We start from the raw sequence: 26320 nt of genomic DNA, 5'->3' as shown, positions 1-26320 counted from the left end.
ATTGTATGGGTCTTCGTTTTGTGTCTCCTATTTCTTTCGGCAGTTCAACGCTAATGAGGGGTACGCAAATGCCGCTATCGACTAGACCTACTTTCATTTGCTCTTGTATGAGTATTTGTATACTAAATCATTTTGTTGCGATAGTTGAACAGACTTTGATAACATTTTGCTGATTCTGTTGTTTGCCTGGGTTTTCTGTTAGAACAGCACAGTTTTAAGTGTTGGGACCTTCCTCAGAAAAAACAGTTCCGACAATGTTTGATTCTGTGCCCTTTTTGTCCGCATCCAAAACATGTATCATTGGAGTTTCTATTAAAATTTTTCTCCTTATTGGGAAATCCACTTTTTTCGTTTTCTAGCAAATTGGGTCTGCTTTGGTTTTGGTTGAGGTTATTTTGTCCCTGATACCCGCGTCGTGTGTTAACCCAGCGTTTGCTGTTACCACCACTTTCCCTGGAATTATCATCAGCAGTTCCCGATAACTTCTGAACCAAACCGTTAACCGCCTCGACTAGGGATTTGTTTGAGTCATCCTGTCTAATGGCAGCAATTTGAGGCAATTGTTCCTCTTCGTCTATTCTTGTCACGGCTTCCAGATTTAACGCTCTTTCTAGCGCTTTGTCCACAGTCATAGCTTTATCTTTTAACGTTTTTTCTTATGTCTAACCTAACCTGACTGTGATGTATTCCCTCCAGAAAACCCCGGAGCACTAAGTGATCACGGATATCTTGTGACTCCTCTGGGTATGCTTTGTGAGCTAAGTGCTTTAAATCCCCCAGAAAATCCGTTAATTTTTCACCTTGGTGCTGAAAACGACGCAATAGCCGTCCACGGAAAACAACCAATTTTTCGCTGTAGTGATTTTGAAAAGCCTTAACAGTTTCATCGTAGCTATCTCTCATGTTCTGCGGTAAGGTTCCGTAGAATTAAATTGCTGACTTCTGTAAGCGGAGGGCAAAATAGTGCGGCCGCTCATCTATTTCGTGAGCTGCTCCGCCAGAGCTTGCAGGTTCTGTACGTTTCCATTTTTGCAGCTCCGCCATTAGCTCAAAATGTGTCAGGTAGCTCTCAAAATCATTTGAACCGGTGAAAGCCTCCGGCAATAACATTTTTAATATGGAACCCGCTGCCATTTTGACTCAAATTACTAGGATACTTCTTTATTTTAAAGTTATGTATATGTATATATATATATATATATATATATATATATATATATATATATATATATATATTAGGTCGGAGCAATTTTAAATTATAAAGGATTTATCCGTTTTACTGGGTAAAATTTACGTTCAAATGTTTGAGGCAGCCAAATAAGACAATCTAATGCTTACGAAACTAAAAATTGCAAAATCTTATAGTTTGCTAAATCATTTGAACAGGAAACAGTAATAAGTTTTGATACTTACCTTCTTTTTCTTTCAGAAATGCAAATCTTTGCCCCAGTTTCCAGTAAACGGCCCACTATCACTGTCCACTGCATCCGAGCTCTGGAAAGAACGTCCACTGACTGCTCAGACACTCCCAGTGATTTGCTGTGATTCCCTTCTCTTGAATAATTGTTCACTCCCAGCACTCGCTGTATTTCTGCTCAATGTTAAATAATTTGTCACACCGCCCGGACTGACTCTTCTTCTTTTTTTGCTGTGTTTTGCCTGCCGTGTTTCTCTCAACTTGCCTGCGCAGTGTTTTATCTGCAATGTCGTATTGTGTCGCTGCCGCTGAACCTGCCTCTTTCAGTCACGCCCTTGCCGAGCCGAGAAAGTGTGTTTCCTTTCTCGCAGCAACAATTGCCGTGTTGACAAAACTTGTGTTCCCTCTTCCGCACAATCGCTGGCCGTGCCGATAATCGAAATACTGGGTTTTGTTCCAGGTTCCATGTTCTTTTCCTAACGTAAAAAAACAATTCTCTGTCGCCAATATAGAATACCTTGGAATTAACATAGATTCTAAAAACCCTCCAAATTCTTGTAAAAATCTCGAAATGGTGGAACTAGTTGAATTCAGAATTTGAAGGCAAATTTTAGCTCAAAGAAAAATTAATACAAGTGAACTGTTATAAAAGTGAAATGTAGAGAAGGCAGCTTCAGAAATTGCTTTAAAAGTTAATATGAAGTTTGATACGCGAATTTAATCGGTTGAGCCCCCGGTTTTATCTTTATTTGCGTTTGCCAAGATAACTTGGTCTCAGAGTCCTCGCTCTGTTTATTTTTCCCAAACGCAGTGTTTGGTCCCATCGATAGCGTTGAACATCATATTTATTCTCTGACATAATCTCGGTTCTAATGCTTGAACCATAAGTTCTTTTGACAATTGGTTAAAGATACTGTCTCATAAATAATGAGCCATAAATCAGCGTGTTTAGCTGTCTTTTTCAAAAGTTTTTTTTGTTTGCAGCCGTTTAAAATGTAATTTTCAAAAGCTTCCGCATTAAAAAATTCTTGAGCATGTTTGTAGGGTCACTACACTCCTAACTTTATGTTTACTGCATCTACTAGATCGTCATTAAACTATGGGATTCTCGTTTCGGTGCATTATTAATTATTATTTGCGAGCTTTTTGCTCAATTCTGATTATTAGTGTTTTTTTATCGTTCGACAGCTTGTATGAATTAACTTTCGAATACACTTATTAAATATTGTCAGATCAGTTACAGAAGACCTGCAGGGCAACAGTTCTGCCGTCTACAAAATTGTTATCAATTATAGCGTTTAGTTTTGGAGACAACAGAATACAACATTCGTTCTACTAATTTCTCCTTGGTGACATTTTTTTTACTAATTGTGCAAATAGAAACTGCAATTCTGGGACGTCGATTTGTGATTTTTCATTCTCTTTTTTACAATTTTTTGCTAATTTTATGTTTTCTGCATTTACTAGAGCGTCATTCAACCATGAAATTCTCATTTCTGGTGTATTAATAAATAATGTTTATCGAGCTATTTGCTCAATTCTGATTACTAGTGTTTTTATTCGTTCGACAGAAGCAGGTGTCAATGTTTCTAGGAGTAGTTTAGCTTATGTCTCTGATTGTTGGTTATCATGTGTTTTCTGAAGTTCTCGCAAAAAGTTTGCTAGTTCTTTTGAGTTTCTAGCGATAAAAATGTATGCAGTTGTTGGGCTGTCCAAATAATGCTGTCTGGATCATGGCAATTTTTTTGGGGGGCCCTGCCTCTTGAAGTGTGGAGTCAGTTTGTTCTGGTCTTCCTGTTATGAGTCATGAAGCTATTTGTCGGGTTAGCGTATTGGAAAATTTCGGGGGTATATGTGGGAACTTTGTTAAGAAATCGTCTTAGTGATTGTTGCACCAGACTGAGCCTCCTAGATGAATACAACAATTTCTCACTGTAGTGGAAAATTTTTGAGTTTAAACGGCTTGTAAAAATACGGTGTTGGGACGTTTGTAGTCGCCTGATTATTTTGTGTAACTATTTGCCTTAATAGATTTACAAATTCCTGGGCTGTCATTTTATGCTCCAATGATTTTTTTGTGCCCGTTGTATAAGTAAATTAAAGGCAATTAAAATTACTGATTTATTATTAAAAAGTCTTTATTTCTGTCTCGGTATTTTAGGTAGTGGATTTTTTAAATATTTTGTAAGATAATTCCATCCTCTAATTGTTAGGAGATAAAAACTGTTTCAATTGTTTTAATTGGATTTATATCAATTGGTTGTGAATATACAATTTTGTTTAAATCTTTTAGTCGACGAAACTCTAAATATATTCCGTTCTGTGTTATTATCAAAAGTAAACGGGTAGTTTTCGGTGTTATGATTACTTAACTGTAACCGCAAGTTTGTTAATTCGTAATATTTCACATTGAGATGATTATATTAAATAGCTAAAACTTTCTATTTACTGTGCTGCTAGTTAATGTACTCATTGCGAACGTGAAATTGAAGTGTGTGCATTTAGTGTGGGTGCAATTTCTTTTTGAAGATTTTGAAAAATGACGTTCTGATTTGATCTCATGTGTTGGAAGTGCGATTTTTGTCATGAACACTTCTCAGGAATTTAATTAATGAATCTGATAGGGAGCAGAAGAAAAGTGCCAAAAATAAGAGGAAGCGTGTCTATTTGATATCGGGTCAAGAATAGAAAAATTTTGCTGTTAGTTAAATTTTGACCGGATAATTTCATCAACTGAGAGAGAAATGCATTTATAGTTTTTTGAGAAGCTTTTTATGCGGGAATTGGTCGTTTTTCTGTGTTGAAAAAGAGAGCTTTTATTTATAGTGCGGTGTCCATAAACATATTAAGTTGATCCTCATTATGGACCTTTAGGAATTCAATTAGTTGTAAATCCTTTAACAAGCGTTTGTTTCTTTGTTCTCATGCATCACGAGGAGTGTTTGAGGCGAAAGGAGTTTCGCTGTAGTTAATGTTTATCGTGTTTCTAATAGTTAAATAGTTTGTTTAATTGGTCGTTTCTGTTCAACGATTTATCAGGATTGCAATTCCTTTAGTTAAGACTAAGCGTATCAAAAGCATTCAGAAGTAAAAACTCTAATTCTCTGTAAGAATTTTAGTTTCTGTTTTCGCGAGTTCATTCGACGGTTAGAGTTTGTTATTGCACTGATTGCACTGGTTAAGGCAGACCCTATTGGGGCCCCCGTTACAACCTTAAAATGTGAAGCGTTAGGGCTAGTTATTTCTGCGCGCGAAGTAGACCTAACTAGCTCTATCTGACCAACCTACTCTATAAAACCGTGAAAGTAAGTTTCAATTACTACGTTAGTAAATATATACAGCGCCGGAGTCAATGATATACACATAGTGCAACTATCTAGTCGACTGACTAGAGTCAGTCATGCAACAAGCGCTATATAAAAGAAAATAAAATCTTGGCAGTCTCTGATTAGTGAGGAGTACACATTTTGTATTTCCGTCTCCTGCAGTAGCTTACTAAAAAATTGACTCACTAAAGCGTTCTTTTCCATGTGAAGCAAAACCTTGTTCATGTTTTTTTCCATCTGCAAAACAAAGCAATCACAATGCAGTTTATTCAAGTTGACATAAAACTTTGGATAGTTTTTCATTGTACATTTGCTTTTTGCACAGACGCAAAAGTTTTCTTGCTTTTGAAAAGGAAGCAGCAACATGTTGTATTCTTTTATAGATTTTTGCGCCTCTCAAAACCAATGAAAAAAAAGTTATTATTCAGGTCGATACAAACGTTTGATAAGACAAGAGTTCAAAACTGGCATGTTTAACGGTGATTTTTTCAATACCATTTTGCATAATTATTAGTGATACCTGCTATCAGGCCTCGGTTGTCTCATAGAAGAAACTAATTCATTTATTTCCGACATGAAATTTGTGTAATCGATTTTTGTTATAATGATTATTGTAATTTACAGATGCGGTTCGTTAACAAAGAAAGGAAACATATGACAACAAGTGTTTTTTTTCAGTTTTGAACTCTTGTCTTATCAAACGTTTGCATCGACTTGAATAATAATTTTTTCATTCATTCGTCTTTTTAATCTTCTCGCATATTTTTTTTGGAGGCAAGTGTTAATTTAAGATCAACAGAACCCAACAAACTGCCGTTGATGTTTGCAATCTACGGCTCAGGTTGCTGTTTTATACAAAATTTTGTTTTGTTGGAAATGGTTTTATGCAACACCAATTTTATTAATCCTAAATGAACCCCGCTTTTTGTCTAAAACAGGTTTTCTTTGATTTATGGATAGAAATAAGTCTTGCATCAAGCCCATTTAAAAATTGTTTTCAAACTACAAAATTTTAAATATCCAATATTTTTTTAAAGGTAAATGTGTTCCAAACAAGCTTTCCATCAGCCAGTGGAAGGGCAGAATTGGCGTCTTTCAAAGAAACATGGTTAGAACTCCGGACAAAAAATCCCGAAAGAAGAAGTTAATCTCATTTTCCCGTTGCTTGACTCTTGATTGAAGTTTTTGTTTCCCTATAATACGTTAAATTATGCAAGGTTTACCTTTTGTCAGGTTTACTTTTTCTCCAAGAGACCTTTCAAGTTTTTGTCATGCTTCCGAAAGATAACAAATTGTTTCATTTCCAGGTCAGGGTCCTGGTATAGTGCTTTGTATTGCCTAAAAAACCAAAATATCTCCATATTTTTGTCCTGAAAAGCTGTGTTGAGGAAGTTCTTTGAGTTGTTCATTGAGTTCTTTTGAGTTGCTTTGTAAAATGAGATGTGCATAGGTGTTATTCTTATATACTGCTATCATTTTGATGTCATTAAGGTCGCCATTCTACTACCAACCCGATTATTTTTTTTTCAAAGAGGACTAACAACCAAAACAAATTTGGTCTCCTAAATACTTTTCAAGTTTTAAACAATTCTCCAACCAAATTCTCAATTTCAGTACTTCAAAATACCAACAAAAATTATTTTCAAATTTCGCCGGAAATGTATATGTTTCTAGGCAATAGAATACCTGCTCGGCAATTCTTTCATTACCATATTTCCACTTAGGAATAATAAGAGGGTCATCAAGTCATGTATGTGAGTGAAAAATTGAGCCTGGTCGGTAGGAGAGAGAAATCAATTCTTCTCTTTTGAGATTAGTGCTATCATTATTTAGATTCCAAAGTATAGCATTTTTGAAGGTCGATTTTTATGCGGATTTTGTTCGGTGTGGCTTAATAGCAGCGTCATATTGGAAAAATAAACAAAAATAAGCAAGAAAATAACACATTTTTAGTAGAAACACTGAAGAGAAAATTAATTGTTTAAATTATCAAGTGAACGTTTCTTAGCACAACTTGGTCCCACATATTTATGAGTTGCCTTAATTTTTACAAATAATGTCCAAAATCTAAATTTTGCCTAGAATCTGAGGTTTTAATTGATTTTTTTTCTCAATCTGAATCACTTTGTACATATCGTGGTTCAGAGCCGATGGGTATTTGTCCAACTACATTGTCGTTGAAACGAGTGAAATCCGAAAATTAAGTTTTCACCAACTGGTAAGAGACCTTGTTTAGTTTAATTATGCACCTAATTTAATTCAGAAGATTGCCATTTGCCACATACCCACTAGGCACATTGTCTTTGCATTTGTCATATCCTTCTAATGTTAATTTGTTGGGCTACCAAATAATTGAACTGGAGAAGACGTATCTTTCAATCATTACCCATTTGATGTTGACTCTATTCAAAATCAAAACCAATCGAAGTTATCTTTTGATAACACGTACTTTCAAAGTGTTTTAGTTCAATATGGTCATCCAACTAAAAGTTTGTGATAAAAAGTTAAGAAAAATTCGTTCAATCATTTGATCCCGTCAATCTCATACTCTTTTTCTTGATGGTTACCATCAGCAACTATTAAGCAAAAACATCAGTATTTGTTTCAGTACAAAATTCATCAATTTCAGTTTCCTGAAGTCAGGATCATTTCAGGAGACCATGAACCTAAAAACAGCAACAAATGATCCTCCTGGTCCACCATTATTCTACACTTACAAATTCTGACTTAAATTTCTCGTTGCCACACATCTGCTGCCTAAAATTTGAAAACTTTTCATCAAAAACATGAGGACAGAGTCTGTAAGGAGGACAGAGTCTGAGAAGTGATAGTGAAAGTAAGAGATCGATTTAAAGTAACGTGGTTGTAAAAGGGCTCTTCTATAATAAATGCATCTTAGAGGAGACATTGATGATCTCGAAGTTCAGTTTTTCAGTAAATCGACGGCATTGGAAAACTGTATCTTCAAAAGTCTGCATTCTTGTTCGGATGCGAGCCAAATTTTCTAGTTTCTTTTTCTGTAAAAATGTTTCAGTCAGTAAATTTTTTTCTGACAGTCTATGTTGCCCAGTAAATTTAATTAAAAGAGGAGTAATTATTTCTTCCTATATAACTATGTGTTCATCTAACATGAGAGGATTTCTATATCTATTCAAAACACGATCAACATCATATCCTGAATCACATATCGATAGGCTTCTGGGACCCCCTGTGCGTTCCAGCAGTCCCTTTCGGCCTCAATCGTTTAATGTTTACAATTTACTCCAATTTCCGCATTCGGTTATAAATGTTCGTGTGATTTTGCTGTCTGTTGATATTACCGTTTTTATAACATGAGATTTGTTAGTGTCTTTTAAACAAACACTCTCTTTACATAATCTTGTGCAAAAGAAGTTTATTAAAGCAGCCCGTATCTGCTGAAAAATGAAGTTGAGTTTATTATTGCTATAAAAAATTAATGAGCAAAGCTATACTGAATACTGAGTGGGATAATGAGTCGGATGCAGTCGAATATTTTAGTTTCGATTACATCTCAATTGTTAATTTCACATGAGTTACAATCCAGATATTTAGATTGCATTGGAGCGTTCTTTTTTACAATCCAAGAATTGGATTGTACTGGCGCTCTGTCTTTTTACAATCCAAATATTTAGATTGCATTGGTGTACTGTCCTTTTTTTACGAATTGAAGAAAAGTATTGGAGAAGTGTCTTAATCAACTTTATCTGAGTGAAGTCTGAAGCATGAAACGAAACGCGAGAAAGATCTTGGAGAGATTTGCGTGCTGAACAAAATTGAAGAGCGGAACAAGAATTAGCGACATTTCGCCTATTCTTTCTTTTAAAGCCTTAATTGAGGTTTGAAAGGACGTTTATTAGTTAGGGTGATTTTGCATACCAAGTGATTCCGGTTATGTTGGTATGAAACTTTGTTTTTCTTAGGAAAATATTACACAGACTCGAGAATATGAGAATTATTAAACTATTTTTGTTAAATTTTGTAGTTATTCGACTGGAATGTTAGACAATTTTTGAAGGAGTAATTCCGTATCCGTATAAGGCCTTGCAATATAAATAAACTCTTTCAATTTTTCAAGTTTTTGCGAAAGCTTATTTTTGCATAAATTGATATAGTTGTATTTACGGGAGAGCGAGAAAGGAACGCTTTAAAAATTATCCCTAAGAAGCCTAACTTTACCACGTGCGGCCTTTTAGCAGTAGTTTTTTTTAACAAAACCAGTTTTCTTGTTAAAGGTACTTGTGTCAGTCATCTAAACCAGTAAAAGTTCGTTTTAAAGCTTTTATGACTATTTTATGAATAAAACTACAATTTCAGATTTAATTTTGACCTTTTTTCGGCAATTCCTTTTTAGGACGCCATATTATATAAATTAGTGTTTTTAAGCATCTTCAAATTTTTTCAGCAATTTGGGAAGTTCTTTTTTATATTAGTTTTTCTAGCTGGTTCGAGTGCCGTTAAAGTTTTAGTAATAATTTAAAAAAGTAGATATATAAACAATTTTTTTTACATATTTCTCTGAATTTTGCGCTCTTAGCTATAGTTTTTCTTGTTCGATCTTAATTTTTTATTCTTGATCTTTTTTTAGAGATTTTGATTTTAATAGGTGCCACTGAAAGCCAGGTGGAGCTTTTCACTGATATAAATAATAAAAGTGATAATTTTTGTAGGTTTTTTAAAGTTTCAGGTGTTGGGTATGTTTCGGCAGGTGTTGGGCATCTAAATGCGTGAGCAGAAGAAGAAAAACCGTTTTTCCATTTGAGTTTTTTTCAAATTGACGGCGGGGAATACGATTGAATACTGTTGTTATTTTTCTAGAGATTTTTTTATGTAACAAGAAATATATAGTTAGCTTTTCTGTCAATTGGTAAATTTTTATCACTTTAAGTTAACTTTAGCGAGAATTCAACGGTTGTCTTTTGCCGACAGTTCTATTTGCACTTTCAGCTTATGATAGAGAAAAAATAAAAGATTATTTCGTTATCAGAAAGAATAGTATTTTTGAACACGGTTTTTATTATTTCAGGTAGGGTGGTCAATTTTGTCCCTGAAGTCGTTTCCGAAGTTCGTTCGACAGTGAAAACCTTAGATCTTTTCTGATTGTGCCCCCAGTAAATTATGCGCCCCCAGTTTCAGAGCACTTGCCATTACATAGTAAAATATTATGTAAAAAAGTTGCGTCTGGGGGTTGCGCCGACAAAGGTGGGGGACAAAAACGGAGAGAATATCAAATTTTCAGATCGGTTTAACAATTTTTTGGTTTTTTCAAGTCAATGAGAACGCAAAGTAGAGTAGTGATTTTAATCACACAGTAGAAAAACTGCAGATATGTTAGAAAGTCTGTAGCTTGATTTTTTCAAAGTTGATTTTTTCCAATCAATTTTAAACAATTTTACGGTTTTTTCAGGCAATTTCTTTTTCACGTGCACCTATTCCTCTTTCTTTTTTGGAGATTCACCTCATGAGTGGGGTTTTTCTGGCATGTATCTTTGATTTTGTCAACAGTCAACTGGTGATGAGGCATAATGGATATAAAATAAAAATTCTACTTCTTGGCTGGTAATTTTCATAACTTTAACACTATTTGCTCCCGAAAATTGTTCAGAAATATTTATAGTTTTACAAGCTTTTGTTAAAATTTTTGTTTTCTAATCATTTAATAGAATAATTACCAATTTGTTGCCAATGTTTGATAAAAAAGAGTTATTGGCAATTAAAACTCAGTCGCACTAAAAATTTAAACGGAATGATCTTCTTCTGTCTGCAATTTTTTTAGAAAGAGAAACTCGGTGTTTGTTTAAAGCAATAGCAATAAGCAAATGATTAGGATGATCACCTTTTTACGCGTCCCGCCATTTTTTCCAACTCAGCAAAATCTTAATCAATGTTTTTGACAACATAGCTCATAAAAAGCTCACATTTTTTTTCAATTTGTCCTCCTGCTCAGCAGTTACAGGTTACAGTTGAAGACCCCTTTTTCCTGGATATTACCGTTACCAAGTAAATGACGGAAGTTTATTTCCAAGGGTCATAGAAATCACCAACTGTCACACTAGAGAGCACATTTTTTCGGAAAAATTGGTTTCAACGTCACGTTAAAGGATGATGAAAATTAGTTATTGAGGAACGGCTTCAGGCGTTACCCTCACCTGGAAAAAATCATCATTTCAGTTTTCAAAACAGCAACGATAAAAAACTGTTCAACAGAAAACATCTTTTTAAAAAAAACTTGTTCAACAGAAAACTTCCGCTAATTCCATAATTGATTTAAGTTGTTTTTCGATTCTTTGACTGAGAAACAACAATATTCTTCATTTTGGTCATCAAAACAGTAAATGTAAAAGGAACGGTTCAGCAGAACATATCGTCCTACAAAAAAGTTTCATTGCAAGCTAATTAATTCTGTGATCAGTAGTTTGTGTTGCATTGCCCTTTTCCTAATTCCATTATTAAGTTCACCCGTTTTTTTATTTTCCTTGCCTCAGAAACACAAAATTGTTTACCCGTTCAGTTGAGGTATCGTAGAAACAACTGGATTTTAATCGAGAATAACTAACAAAAGCAAAATTCCTTGGTCTAATATAACACTTACATAGTCATACTATTTATTCTTGTCAACACTTCTCCTTTCAAACCAAAAAAGTGTTATAGTTTTTCTGTTTATTTAACTATATGTCCAAACAGTATTTTCTCATTAATAGAAAGAGCAAATAATTGAGTCTGTTGACGAAAAAATAGGTTTACCTCATCAAATTTGAGTTTTTCTTGTTTTTTTCTGAAAGAAGAACTCATAAAGCTGAAATTAGCTTTAACAAAACAGTATAACTGTTTTGAAGAAATTGTTTTGGGGTAAATCATCAGAGGAAAAATCAATTTTTTGGTCTAATTGTTCATTTGGTGTTCAGCATGGCTAAGAAAATTTAAAACCGTTTTACCTATCTCTGATAACGGAAAAACTCGATAAAGACAAGAAGTGATAAGAACAACAAGATTACAGAGAATAGCACCCAGAGTTAAAAAATTGCGCAAAACAGTTTCAAGATATCAGAGTATTATGTCAAGTATCAGCTCAATCATCTACAAACTGCGTTCTTGGGGTTTTAGAAAGCTGACTTGCTAATTAACAACCTAAAAGAAACAAATGAATTAAAAGAAACAAAGGAAGAACTGAGAAAGGCAACTAAAAAGTTTTCTTCGAAACCACTAATCCAAGCACAGTTTCATGAACAACAGAAAGATAGTCCCCTTTTCTCTCAAAGTTGCAGATAAACGAACATAAAGACAATAGCCTGGATGACTACTGAAAACCCGGCCAGTCGTCCACACATTTACAAGGTGACATTAGCGTCAGTTCGAAGAGCAGCTCAGGATCTAACAGATTATTGCCAACAACATCTGAAAAGTCAACACATGTCGTTCAAGACAACAACATTGAAGTTAAAGCTCTACTTCAACCACCTCTAACACCTCCCAGGACCAACCTTTCCCTCTTTTTACCAAAAAAACAGCAACACACAACCGCTGCTATCCAAATTTCTAAAAACCAGTAAAGCCGTTTCAGCAGAAAAAGCCAAATCGAGTCAACAACTGCAGATATCCACAAACACGTTCTTTCGATTATACCATTCAAACTGGTAAACTGAATCTCAGCGCAGCAAAAAGTCATCACATTGCTTTCAACAAAACCATCAATGGACAATACATCTGAGGTTTACGTAAATTCCAAAAAAAAGAATGATTTGCCCAACGTTCAACGCCAACAGCCGCAATCACAACTGTTGAAGCCAAACATCATGACCCACAACTAAAACGTACAAAACTATGAGTTGGAAATGGGTTAGAAAAAAGCAAAAACAACATTGAGGGTAACGTTACCCAACAGCAGATATCACACGGTGGAAAAGCGTAACTGCAGCAGTATCAATACGATCACAAGTTAGAATTCAGAGCAAAATTTTCTATCTATTTCCTGTACCTAATAATAGTGATAGCGTTTCAACTTCTGCTTCTTCTTCCCTGATGCCTTTCAACAGATAACTCGGCCATATGAACAAACCGAAGATCCCTTTTTGTAGGTATTCCAGCTCACGGAATTCATCGGTTAGTTTTCAAAAACCGTGTATCAGTGATAGGACTTGTAAAGTCGGGTACACAGAAAAAATCAAAAGTGCGAGTTGTTTCAAATTCAAGAGATAACATAAAAAGACTTGAAATCATTTTAAAAAGTCTCAACTAACAAATTTGTCTAATTCAAATACAAAATATACAGCAAAGCGGTATGAGTTCATAAAAACACACGATTTTCAGGTTTTTCCTTGAAACATGGCTGAAATTACAATTGTTTCTAAACGGAGGAACAGACAATGACATTAAATGAACAAACAATGACATTAAAACAAACAATGACATTAAAAGAAAACGGAAAAAACATAAAGGCTGCAAATGGACGGCGGTTAAACCGTACTCTTAGAGTCGTCAAATTGCTGGCAACGAAGATTACTGCGCACAATACGGAGAATCAGATAGCTGGTACTCTACATCCATGGGAAAATTTATGCCAGCGACAGCTCCCTGACAACACTTTAGTTCAGTATGAGGTTGAAAATAAAATAGACCAAGTTATTCGGCACAACAATACAGGTCCAAAAACATTCATGATTGTAGTTCTCCGTCGATGAACCAGTTGCTACGATTACAAAATTCAGACAAAAAGTACACAACTGATTATATACAAAGGAACCAGGGAACCCCTGTAACATTAATTTATAACACCAGACATAACTACTAAAACAAAATTTCTAAATTGCTTGGTCCAAGAGTTGCAATGTTCAATGATAACAACAAACCAAATGATTCTCGTTTTGCTCAAATACCGAATTGTTAGCCACCATCAGTTCCACACGACCTATGCAAAAATTACATTGCCAACGACGTTGTAAGTAGCAAGTGGCAACACTCTTCTATAAAATGAATGTATTAACACTTTCGTTTCTATGGTACAGAAAAATCTGGTGAAACTGACTTACACGGGATCAGAAATCTTCAAATATCAGTCTCTGGAAAAGTAAAAAAAATTCTTTGAGTTAACTTCTGTAACCCAGCGTGATATGAAACAGCTCTAAATGAACTGATTAACCATTTTGGAGACCCTGGTGTTGTAGTTGGTGCCGTAAAAAATTAAATCCGTTCATGGCATGCGACTGATTTAAATAATATGAAATCCTTTGTCACTTTCTCAGTTTTTTTAAATTGATTATTTCAAGAGTGTGAATACTTTAGGTTTGAAGACATTATGAGCTAAACACTGATTTAAAAAACGAAAGAGAATGTGCATTACAATATTATGTTGAAATAGACACCACATTGGCTCACAGCAACAGCTGAACTGCCTTCAATTTGTTCCGTTCCACAATTGTTAGAACATCATGCTCAAATTTATAATAAATTAAATTGCGAGCAAACATTTTCGTTTAGACAACAACGAAAAACACAAGCAGCTTCACAGAATTCTGATGGGTCGCTAGAAACCGCAATCATAAATGAATAACCAAAGCCTATCTGTCGGTGACCATCCCAACTCTGTTTTGCAGCGTACATTCAAACCACAAATAGCTACTGCTAAAATGAATAGTACGTCCTCAGTGATCTCAAACAAAGCCAAAGTAATAGAAAAGAGCAAAACAACTGACATTGCCCCAATTGCAAAAGTAACATTTTTTTGGGAATTTGTCCCGACTGCCAACAGCAGTCAGCATAAGATCGGTATAAAATTGTTATCAAAATGAAATTGTGAATTAATTGTTTGAGCAATAATCGGTTCAGACAAGTTCTTCCTCACAAAAAATTGCCCAGCTTGCAATGGCCGATATCAATCTACTCTACACGACCCATCAAATCAATTGATGACTGCGAGCAGCGTTTTCATCAGGATCTGCTACATTCAATCATACACAGCGTTCATCAATTGAAGTGTCATAATTCCAAGGCAAACATCAAAATTGTAACTATGATCAATCTTTTAGTAAAACTAAAGATCCTTAATCCCAGAGGAGTAACCCCAATTCTTATTCAAATCACCAAAACTTCTGCAAAAAGCAAAAGCCGGCTCCACCAAGAGATGATCTTGATCAGCTTCAACTCATGCCACTGTCTTTTGTAAAGAAAGCATTCTTTTGATAGTTATGCACTCAAGGATCATGGCAGCCTGTTGAAGTTCCTGCTTAACATCAGATGAAAATTTCTAGCGCTTCCTTGCGGAGACATCAACCACACTCCAATATGTGAATAGCCAGAACGAAATGCCACGCGCAAAGATGACAACGGCAGTTGTTATCACTCCATATGTCATTGAGACAAACTCTGAGATATCTTGTGCAAACAGCACGCCAGCAATGAACGTCACACCAATAAACATAATTGAGCTGAATCAAATAGATGACGCATTTTGTAATCTCCGTTCATTCATTTCCTTCAGGTTTGTGGTAGCAAGGTTTGATAACTTTTAGGTGTGAACACATCAGCCTTCAGTAGTACCCAGAACCAAAAATCAACCGTTTGGTGTGAAAACGAATTTCCACATCTAATGTACATTTAGAGATCATTCAACAACAACCAAACCATTCGTTTATCATGTTTCAAGACAAAAGACCGAAGAACCACATTGAACCAAACTCATTAAGCTTTTCTGGAAAATTGAAAGTGAAGGAAACCAGGAAGACATATCTGTTATTTCAGATGAAGAAAATGATGCATTGAAATTCTCGCAGAAAAATCCCACAAAGTTCGGAGAGATATTGATTTGGCTCGCGGGAAAACGGTTTCAGTTTTAGAGAACAAATATTTCTGTGCTCGTAATTAGGTCCTAAGCTTGGAAAAAAACTACGTTATGATAACACACAGAAAAGAAAAAGACCATCAAACACATTCAACAGATTAAGCAAAAATTACCAAAAATCAATCGAAATGACAGAGGCTGAACCTAAAAAATTATGATACCGGCCAAATCATCTGGTTAAAAAACCAAACAAACCGAAAAAAAATTCGAAGAGTGGCAAGTGCCGGTTCGATGTATCGAGAACAGTCATTGAACAACAACGTTATAATAGGACCAGATCTATTGAACAGCTTACTTGGCATACAGTAACGTCTTGGTGAACAATCATTTGTAGTATATGTAAATATTCAAAGTATATTCATGTACGTTGCCATCAAACAAAAAGATCAATCAGCAATTTGATTTCTGTGGTCAAAAAACAACTTTATAGTGTAATTTCAGTTCACTCGCTTGATTTTCGAGCATTCTGCTTGCTCTCAATGGCAGTCTTTCTCATAAATCAATGTGCTTAAGACAGTACAGAATACTTTTCCAAAGTTTTACAAAAAACAAGCAAACAATTTTAAACGGACAACTACGTTCAATTGTGCCCAATATGGCTGAAGCAAAAAACAGTGTAATGCAAGTCAAAGAAAGCCTCCAATAAGGAGATTTCAAATTGACGAAGCTCATATCAAATTGTCACGAAGCATTAGAACGTAATCCATATGAAGACAAGTCAAAAGATTTCATTCGCGTATTAGGAGGAAAAAGAAATATTGTTGATAAAAAACTTTTCTTAAAACCGTTGGAAGAACTTTCAAAGAATGCAGCAATGTATACCCAACGAAAACTTTTCAGTCTTGTTGCTTGAAATTTGGACCCAGTTGGGATTGCGTCACCAGTGACTATACGTCTCATGGTGTAGTGCAGCAAATATGGCATCGCGATCAATATGGGACACAACGTTACCTGAGAAATTACAAAAACCACTTAGTGGTTAGTAAATTATATAGATATTTTGGATTACCCCCAATTGAGCACGCGTGAGCAATTAATTTTCTTGCACTTTCACATCAAAGTAAAAATCGATTGCATGTCTTTTTTGATCCGTCAGCATATGCTATGGCAGCAATAATTTACCTGCAAAATCATGACAAAAAAACCAAACAAAGATACCAGTTTTATCAGTAAATGCACAAAAAAAAGCCCATTAGAGACTAAATTTTGGTGGTACCTGCGAATGACTGATCAAACATGCTTAACGAATCCTTTTGATCATTCTAGGGAGCAAGAGGCTCCTAAACGCCAACATGGCTGAGACCGAGCGCATGCTGAAATCCTGACCACTTACACATGAGACTGATATACCAAAAAATGAAAAAATCACTACCCCAAACTTGTTTCTGATGCAAAGATCCCACAGTTTACTGCCACCAGGAGACTTTTCGTGAAATTTACCAGCATTCTTCAAGTCGTTGAAAAACGTAAATGGACTTTTGAACAGCCTGGAAACGACATAGAAGCAAGTGGTTTGAACAGAGTCAGTCGTTGAAGGTCACTGACCTTGTGTAGATCTTCGAAAACCTGTGTGTGAGATATGGCCTTTGGACAAATTGTGAAATCATTGCCTACAAAATATGGCTCTGTACGCGTTGTCAAGGTAAAAACGGCTCACGGTACGTTAATCCACCCCGCTAACGATTTTGCACGTGTTTTATCTGTTCAGCTGTTTATTGATCAGTTTTGTTTCTCGGAACGGAAATAAATCTAGTCATCGCGAGCTACCTTCTGGTCTCTTGGTTACATCATTCAATCCTTCTTTTGTCCCATTTATGGGTATCTCCTCACCGGAGCCTGTTGATGATGCGTCAATTCAAGATGGCCGAAGCCAAAATTACGAAATTTGAAAATTTTAGCAACAAAAATATGGGAACTTGACTATGTCCGACAAAACGTGTTAACGAGTACCTCTCCCATAAAATATCAATGAATTTACATTAATAGAACAATTTTCGCTACACATAGAAAAAATTGCTTGTTTCCTTCAGATTTGTGGTGGCAAGGTTTGAGCATACTTAGGTGTAAAAACCTTAGTCTTCAAGCCTCCAATCGAAGTAGTACCCAGAACCAAAAATCAACTGTTTGGTGTAAAAACGAAAATCCATTTGTTTATCATGTTTTGAGAAACCTGGAGAAATGTGGATTTGGTTCGGGGAAAACGGTTTCACTTTCAGAGAACGACTATTTCTGTGCTCTTAATTAGCTCCTAAGCTTGGAAAAAAAACTAAGTTAAGATAACACACATAAAAGACCATCAAACACTTTAAAAAGGTTAAACACAAATTACTAAAAATCAATCGAATTGACAGAGGCTGAACCTAAAAAAACTACGATACCGGCCACATCATTTGGCTAAAGATCCAATCAAACTGGAAGAAATTCGACGGGTGGCAAGTGCCGGTTCGAAGTATCGAGGACAGTCATTGCACAGCAACCTTTTAATGGGACCAAAACTATTGAACAACTTACTTGGCAAAACGTAATGTTTTTGTGAACAATCATTAGGAGTATATTTAAATATTAAAAGTCTATTCATGTACGTTGTCATCAAACAAAAAGATCAATCAACAATTTGATTTCTGTGGTCAAAAAACAACTTTATAGTGTAATTTCAGTTCACTCGTTTGATTTTCGAGCATTCTGCTTGCTCTCAATGGCAGTCTTTCTCATAAATCAATGTGCTTAAGACAGTACAGAATACTTTTCCAAAGTTTTACAAAAAAAAGCAAACAATTTTAATGAGGACAAGTCAAAAGATTTCATTCGCGTATTAGGAGGAAAAAGAAGTATTGCTGATGAATAACTTTTCTTAAAACTGTTGGCAGCTCATTTAAAAGCGTTGAGTGTTTGAGTGTTCGAAAACTTTAATTTGAGGCCGCAAAAGTATGGATACAATTACTCAAAACAATTTTAAAAGAGACAATACTTAAGATTCACGAGCAATTGTTTTAAACAGACGGTGGAGTTGTTCGTGATTGAAATGCTTCAAAGGAAAAGCAGAAACAATTTGTTGCTAACGGGCTCAGAGAAATACACGCATCTACAGAATCTTGTCACGTTAATGGCTTTATGTACCAACAAATCAAAGTTCTGCAGACCATAAAACAAGTGGCTTAGAACAAGAAGAATTATGTTCTAATTGGTTAAAGGCTCCTAATTTCCTAAAGAAACCTTACTTTGATTGGAACTCAAGTCACAACAAAAAATTATCAGTTAACACAACAGCGTGCACATCAAAACCAAATGAAACGGTCATTGACTCAACACGTTTTCGATCTTGGACAAACTGCTGCTGACACTCGCAACTGTTTACAATCTTCTCTCCAGAATTAAAAAGCAACGAAAAAGCAAGGAACAGTACACTGCAGACTACATGGGTCAAGCATAGAGCAACTTAATCCAGGTTTCAAAGGAAAACCCTTTTCCATTCAGCAATTAGTTAGCTAAAAAGTTGACGCCAACTCGACTCTAAATGCAGGAATTGATCCGTCAACCCATACTTAGACAAAACAGAAAACTTGACTCACTAGGCCGACTACAATTTGCCCCTGTGGAATTCCATATAGATAGATTACTGCTAGATCTTCATGCTAAAGATGCAAAAACAGTCCTGTATCTTGAGCATTCACATTTACTTGCATGCAATAAGGTACCGAATCCGTCAAAGTTTTTGTTCAACAGCGATACGTTGTAATCAGCCTCAGAAACCGTTGTTAAGCATCCAATATGATGCTTTTTGTGCTGCCGTTTTGCTGATCAAAACATCCAGCCGTTAATGGCTGCACTGTCACTGTGCAGGTTCTTTGATACTCCTTCGAAATTTGCATCAGCTAATTTAGGAATCGATTTTTTTCAGACCACCTATATCGAAGACACCAAAGACAACCTCAACAAGTGCTACGGCCTGTTTTTCACTTGCACGGTCACATGTGCTGCACATCTTGAGTCATGCCCTCATTTAAAGACAAACGCGTCCCCCGACACCCTGCGACGTTTCTTTTTACAAGGATGTCAACCAAATCTCTTCTTGAGTGACAGCGGTAAAACGTTTGTTGGAGCAAACAAAGAACTAAATTGATGCGTTCTTACTCTTGACAATTAACTCAGAAGTTCTGATAAAGAACACGATTTGGAAATTCAACCCACCATACAGAGTGAGTTTTGGTGCTACCTGCGAATGGTTGATCAAAAATGCCAAACGGATCCTTTTGAGAATTCTAGGGAGCAAGAGGCTCACATCAGATGTCTTAAACGCCAACATGGTTGAGACCAAACGCATGCCGAAATCCTGACCCCTTACAAACGTGACTGACATAACAAACAATGAAAAAACCATTACCCCAAACTTTTTTCTGATGCAAAGATCCCACAGTTCACTGCCACCAGGAGATTTTTCATGAGACATACCAGCATTCGTCAAGTCGTTAAAAAAGGTAAATGGACTTTTGAACAGCCTGGAAACGAATATTTAAAAAATTTTCCCGCTTCAGCGAAGGCGAGCAAGTGATCTGAACCGAGTCAGTCGCTGAAAGTCACTGAACTTATGTTGATGTCCGAAGACCTGAACATGAGATATGGCCATTGGGACAAATTGTGAAAACGTTTTCTGTAAAATTTGGATCTGTACACGCTGTCAAGGTAAAAACGGCTCACGGTACGTTAATCCACCCTGCTACCAATTTCGCACTTGTTTTATCTGTTCAGCTGTTTATTGATCAGTTTTTTTTTCTCGGAACGGAAATCTAGTCATCGCGAGTTACCTTCTGGTCTCTTGGTTACATCATTCGATCCTTCTTTTGTCCCATTTATGGGTATCTCCTCACCGGAGCCTGTTGATGATGCGTCAATTCAAGATGGCCGAAGCCAAAATTACGAAATTTGAAAATTTTACCAACAAAAATATGGGAACTTGACTATGTCCGACAAAACGTGTTAACGAGTACCTCTCCAATAAAATATCAATGAATTTACAATACTAAAAAATTTTCTCTACACATAGAAAACATTGCTTGTTTAAATGATGTGTTTCAAATATTGTCTAAAATACTTCAAAAAAAATCCAACAGCTCGTAAAATCAGCCTAATGACATATCAGTCAAATTGAGAATGAGACAGAAAAAAACTCGTTGCTGAAATAAATACTGATTTAAAGATTCTCGTATTTCTCCTGAAAACCAATATCTTTTTAGTCACACATTTTGAACAGCTCTTTAGATGGTCATAGGATGTATTTTCAGACAAGAGGTTTCATCCCGAGCAATGCAGTGTGCGTAATTTTATTTGATCTTACAACTGAGAACAGTTTGAGTCTTTAATTAACTTGCTTATGTTTCGCTAAAAAACACTTTTTTACATCAAAAAAGCAAGGAGCAAAACTCTGTAAGTTGTTGCGCAAAACTATAAACATGGAAGTAACTTTATGTCAACAGCTAAAACAGAAGACTGCTAAGATTACTTCGAGAAGATGCATACCATTTTTTAATGATACCAAAAACATATGATGCTCAGCCAGGTTTAATTACGTTTGACATTCACTTCCAGCTATGAATATAAAGCTCGAAAAACTTAATAGGCGTTCAAAAATAGTTTTAAAAAAAGGTTGGTTAATTTCGTAAACAATTCGAACCTTGGATTTGTGCTTTGGTGGTCTGAAGATTAAAGCTAAGATTAAAGCTACATTAAATAAAAAAGAGACACTGAATGAAGCATACTAATTAGGCAACTACTGTTTGATCAAAAAATCTAAAACGCTAGAATTATTTTTGAAGTCTTGTGTTGTGTTAAGGCCCAGCTTCTTTATTAAGCTAACAAAATCGATCAAGTTCAAACCAATGTGCGAACATAGAATAGCATGAAAGCAAAACTGAATGCTACATTTCATCGAAGCTAAATAAATTTATTCATTTTGTCCATTTATTTAGCAGTTGTGAACAGTACGTAATTATCATACATGAAGATAAATTTCAACTCAGACTAGAACGATCCTCAAAATCATAATATCATTATTGGCATGTATTATTAATTACCAAGTCGAATCTATTAATAAATGGAATTCGGCTAAAATGGCTTATGAGATACCAAATTTGGTATGGCAATTTCAGCAAACTTTACAATATTCAGACCAAATCAGAGCAAGCAGTGCACTGTATAAAGAACTCTGAAATCATTTAATTAAGAGTATTTGATTACTGAAATATCTCTACCCATTCAAGAATTCAGAATTGACATGTAGAGCAGTATAAAAAGCGCTTGAAAAACTACCAAAAATCAGATGACATTTGCAATTTTAGGTTTTATCAAACTCACATACAGTGCGTAAGAAAGCACAATTTTTGTGCGGTAAATTTTTTGTTATCGTTCCTATTCTGGCTGGTTTCTGTAAATCAGCTTTGTGATTGTACAGTTTAACTAAATTTGACATATTGAAAAGAGATTTAACTTTGATATTCTCAATCTTTCTTTCTGATGAACAAAGTTTTTAAGTAAAAAAAACTTTGTACAAAGAGTTTAGTCAGTTTCTCTTAATGTTTTTAACGAAGCCGAGCGTAGTTCCAACACTGGTATTATTGAAACCAATTGAAACTATAGTTTCATTACAAATATTCAAAACTTCAGGTAAAAATATCTGGTCTATAGTTGTTTTTCGTTTGTTAAAGATACAGAAAGTTTGCATAATCATAGCCGTGTTGTAGGACGGCATCTTTTTGGTTTGGTATTTCCCTGATTTGGTTTATCGCTTGAGTTATTAACAAAAATCTCAAGGAAAATTAATTGTTTTAACTTAGATTTTTTTTGTATTCTGAGAAAAACTAATGGCTGAACAGCAAAGCTAGTAATCTAAAGAAAAGCGGATAAAAGATTTCATAAAAGTTAGCTGCACAACATTAATATCCGGACGGATTTGAAACCGCTGAAATGAACTTGGCGTCTTTCCTTGTCATTGATAGGAGAATCGTCGTTACATGTTGGCAAGTTTTAAAACTAGAAATATGAACTGCTCAGTTAGTGCAGATTTGTACACTGGACACGTCTTGTCATCCAGGCTTCAAAATTCCCTCCAAAATAACAGCCTGAGACCTATACTAATTTTGCTGAGTACGAAATAATAGTTCTGAGTTGTTTTGAAAGTGAAGAATCGTTTTTACCTGATACGGTTTCTTCCATTGCATCATGATTGTAAATGGTTTCATGGATGTTTGCTTCCTGGTAGTTTTGAGCAAATGCAAACGTGTAATTATTTTGCAAAACGCTCGAGTTCTCGTATATGGGCGAATAACGTGAATCCTCCTCATAAAAGTTGTCTGCATCAGTTGAATTAGTGTTTAAAAGTGGCAAGCTCATTTCATTGCTTGAGTTATTGGCTTGTCCGAACTTTGTAAAATTTTGATCAAAATTTGAAGTGGTATCTATCTCAATTGTAGCTGAGTTGTCCTCGTCCTTGGGGTGCTCTAACGTCGGACCATCACCTGAATTTTGATTGGATTCAGAGGGATAACATGGAAAAGTGGGAGGGGCTAATTTGTCAGAGGGAGCGAGTTGTTTACTGTTGTCTGTTTGTGCTGTTTTAGATGGGCTTGATGCATTTTGTTGCTCCAAATTAGCTGAGCCGACGGCTGTGGAAATTCGGGTAAAAGCCGTCGAAAAAGTTTGCTTTGTAAATTCGAACATGTTGCAAAAAGTTTGTAATGAATTTACATCATAGAGTGAATTTGTTGGAAAGTATTAGGAACAAAATAGGTAACTATAACTATTATATTGCAATGTTTGCATATTGGATGCGGATTAAAAACAATTATAGGTAATAAAAGGCTGCTATAAAAGTGCCGAAAATAAGCTTCATGTTTTTTTCGCACACTGCTCCATTTGATGATATACGCATGGTAGGCTTTTAAGTTGACTAGCAAGCATAGTATTTGGTTTCCACCGAGGAAAAATAATAGAATGCACTACAACTAAGTATACTCGAATCAAAAATACAAACAATATGTGTGTTTTCCCTTCACTTTTCACCAATTCTGTTGTAGCATTCAATTTCATTCACGTGCACACCACACATATACACATATAGGGGGAGAGAGGGAATAGCGAGAGAGAGAGAGAGAGAGAGAGAAAGGTAAGATTATGAAGAGTATTTTTGCTGATTGTGGTAAATGAAAAGTATAAGCAGGCGAAAAAGAGTATAATACTTTTCGATTCAACTAAACTAAAAAAGAAAACCTCCCCTGTACCCTCCTTTCCCCTCCTCCTTCCCTGTAAAATAACTGCCCGACCACCTTACCCCCCCCCCCCCCCCCCTACCACCCCGTGCCTCCTCCATTTAGGAATGGTAGCAAAACGCAACAAGCTATAGGTGTTACAACAAGAACGCGCAGCATATTCAAGGGTAGAGTGCGAGGTTATATCTAGGTTATGTGTTATAACCAGAGGCGCTTGGCTGTTTGCTGCTTATTCGCTAACCAATACGGATGCGGAATATTAAGACCCGGTAGGAAGAAGTTAAGCGCAATAGTACATTTCAGCCGTGTTTTAAGAATGAGGAAAAATTAGGAAATGTCAGTTTGATTCACGTGCGTGACTGAAATTGGCGCTACTACTTTAGTTGCTGTAATCGGGAAAAGGAAACCCTTCTTGTCACGTTTCGCTACTGTAAATATGGAGTAAATGTCTCAAGTTAAGCCGTGTTCGATGGAAAGGTTTGCGGGCAGGAGACGATACTGTGGAAAATGAAACCATAACGCAACGGTTTATTTTAAGAACACGGAACAAAGAGTGATAATTAGTGGTTTGTACACTTGATAAGAAAAAAGATGCTTTTTGGTTCAAGAGACATGTAACTTAAAAAAGAACGCAAAAAGAAATTGGAGAAAATTGTTTTGGGCACCCCAGCTTGGTGGGCGTATATCTAATATTTCTATTGGGGGGGGGGGGGGGGGGAGGGAGGGGGGAGGGGGGTGGTGTTGGCAAAAAATAATACCGAAACATAACAGATCCAATTGTGATAGGAATTTTAAAAATTAGGTAATTTTAAGGAAAAATTGAGTCGATTAAGTAATACTCTTAACCTTGTTCAGAATTGATTAAATCGGACCTCTTGCTCGAACCTTTTACAAATTTCACGTGGTTTTATTTACTTCAATGTATGCGCTCTTTCAAGTGTTTGCACCAAACTGGGAAAACTGGCAAATTTGATCGCATGTTGGATTTGTCACATGAGCGCAAAAAGGCAAATATATTCCCAGATATGAAATAGCTGGCTATGGATATATGCACGCGTTCAAAAGGGGAAAATCTGCACCCTTTATTATGTGATTAATTCAAGTTCAAAGTCTGGCTCCGTTTTGCACGATGTGCCTCAATGTTCACCTGCACTGGCCAACTTGGAACTGTAGATAAAATATTTAAAACATCTCTTTATTCTATGCCACTCTTTTTGTTCAGGTTGCACCTTCAAGTGGCTAGTTTTCTACTCCATTTCCTCCACTATTTTTTTTCATCTTTTAAACATGTGATGGTAGGTTAAAAGCATACAACTCATGGATGCCCCTACGTTGCAAAAACCACATACGTTCTGCAAAATTGTTATTAGCTTGTGAACCAAACTAAAAGCAAGGACTGCATTTTGCGTTTGACTGCTTGCTCGTATTGGTTTTTAAGTTGGGCTTTCTAATCAGTTAATTAGGCGAAGTGAATGGCACGTGAAATTCTGCTCCCAAATATTTAACTGGAACTTCAAACATTACGCGGCAAAAGCAACATTTGATTGCGTAAAGTTACTCGTAACGGTCAGCTTTATCTACCAGCATCATGTTTTAAGATTAGATTGGTCAGCATGTGTGGATAACAGTGACAAGAGAAACTAGTTCATATTTGCTTCATTATTGAAAATACTGAAGGTATATTTTTCAGTATTGAACAACAGCGATTAATGAAACATGCCAGTTAGACCCCAATTACGGAAATAACGACTAAAGTACTATATTTGTCTACAATGAAGACATTTAAAAGAGTTCAAACCACTCATATCACAATACATTTGAAAATTTAGGATGAAGGTCAATCTTATTCACGATTCCACAAGTCCCCTTGGGATATTTCAATATTTCTCTGGAAAAAATCACTACTGGGAGGACCAGTAACTTCACACGCTTACTGCCCTTCAACTGAATAAAGGGTTATACCAAGCCTTTCGTTCAACCCCTATATATAGTTTGTCCAGGCGTTAAAAAACTTTAATCAATTGCCAAAAACTATAAAAATTAGAATACGTTCTAATGTTTCTCGTTTGAGTGATATTCTAAGGCTCTCAAGAATTTTGATGATAAGGAAAGTGGGCATCGACTTTAAGATTGAAAGCTAGACCAGATTCTTTGTTCAGTTTATTAAATACCTGATCAAAAAATATATTTAAACATGATTGCAGATGGCGTGAATAGCTTGTCGGTGTTCACCCACTAATAGTCCACTTGAAAGAATGCTTTGCCTATCAGGTACTTAGGTTTACCGCAGACCTAGTAGAGTTCACTTTAATTTCCCGTCCATCATGCTAAATGGTTTTACGGTTTTCCTATCTTGTCAAGACTTTTACGGGTGGGTAACCCTATCCTCAGAGGGACTTCACTTGTTCGTCTGGGGGAAAGAGCGGGACTAGTTTAAAAGTTGAGGAAACAATCGTCTTGCTGATGT

The 26320-nt window shown here is 35.8% G+C and overlaps 1 protein-coding gene across 1 annotated transcript in view; it reads right to left on the bottom strand.

Annotated features, from left to right (window-relative positions):
* The window catches only part of LOC142339376 (uncharacterized), a 50684-nt gene extending 26844 nt beyond the window's left edge, over positions 1-23840 (bottom strand). The window contains exon 1 of the mRNA XM_075389385.1: positions 22783-23840. Coding sequence (XP_075245500.1) covers positions 22783-23305 — 523 coding nt within the window. The 5' untranslated portion in view covers positions 23306-23840. The remainder of the gene's footprint in view (positions 1-22782) is intronic.
* Positions 23841-26320: the final 2480 nt, after the last annotated feature.

The sequence above is a fragment of the Convolutriloba macropyga genome, chromosome 5 (assembly GCF_964194025.1).
Source record: "Convolutriloba macropyga chromosome 5, txConMacr16.3, whole genome shotgun sequence".
In the NCBI taxonomy this organism is placed as follows: Eukaryota; Metazoa; Xenacoelomorpha; order Acoela; family Convolutidae; genus Convolutriloba; species Convolutriloba macropyga.
Note: the sequence above shows the minus strand (reverse complement) of the source record. Positions and strands in the feature narration are given on the sequence as shown.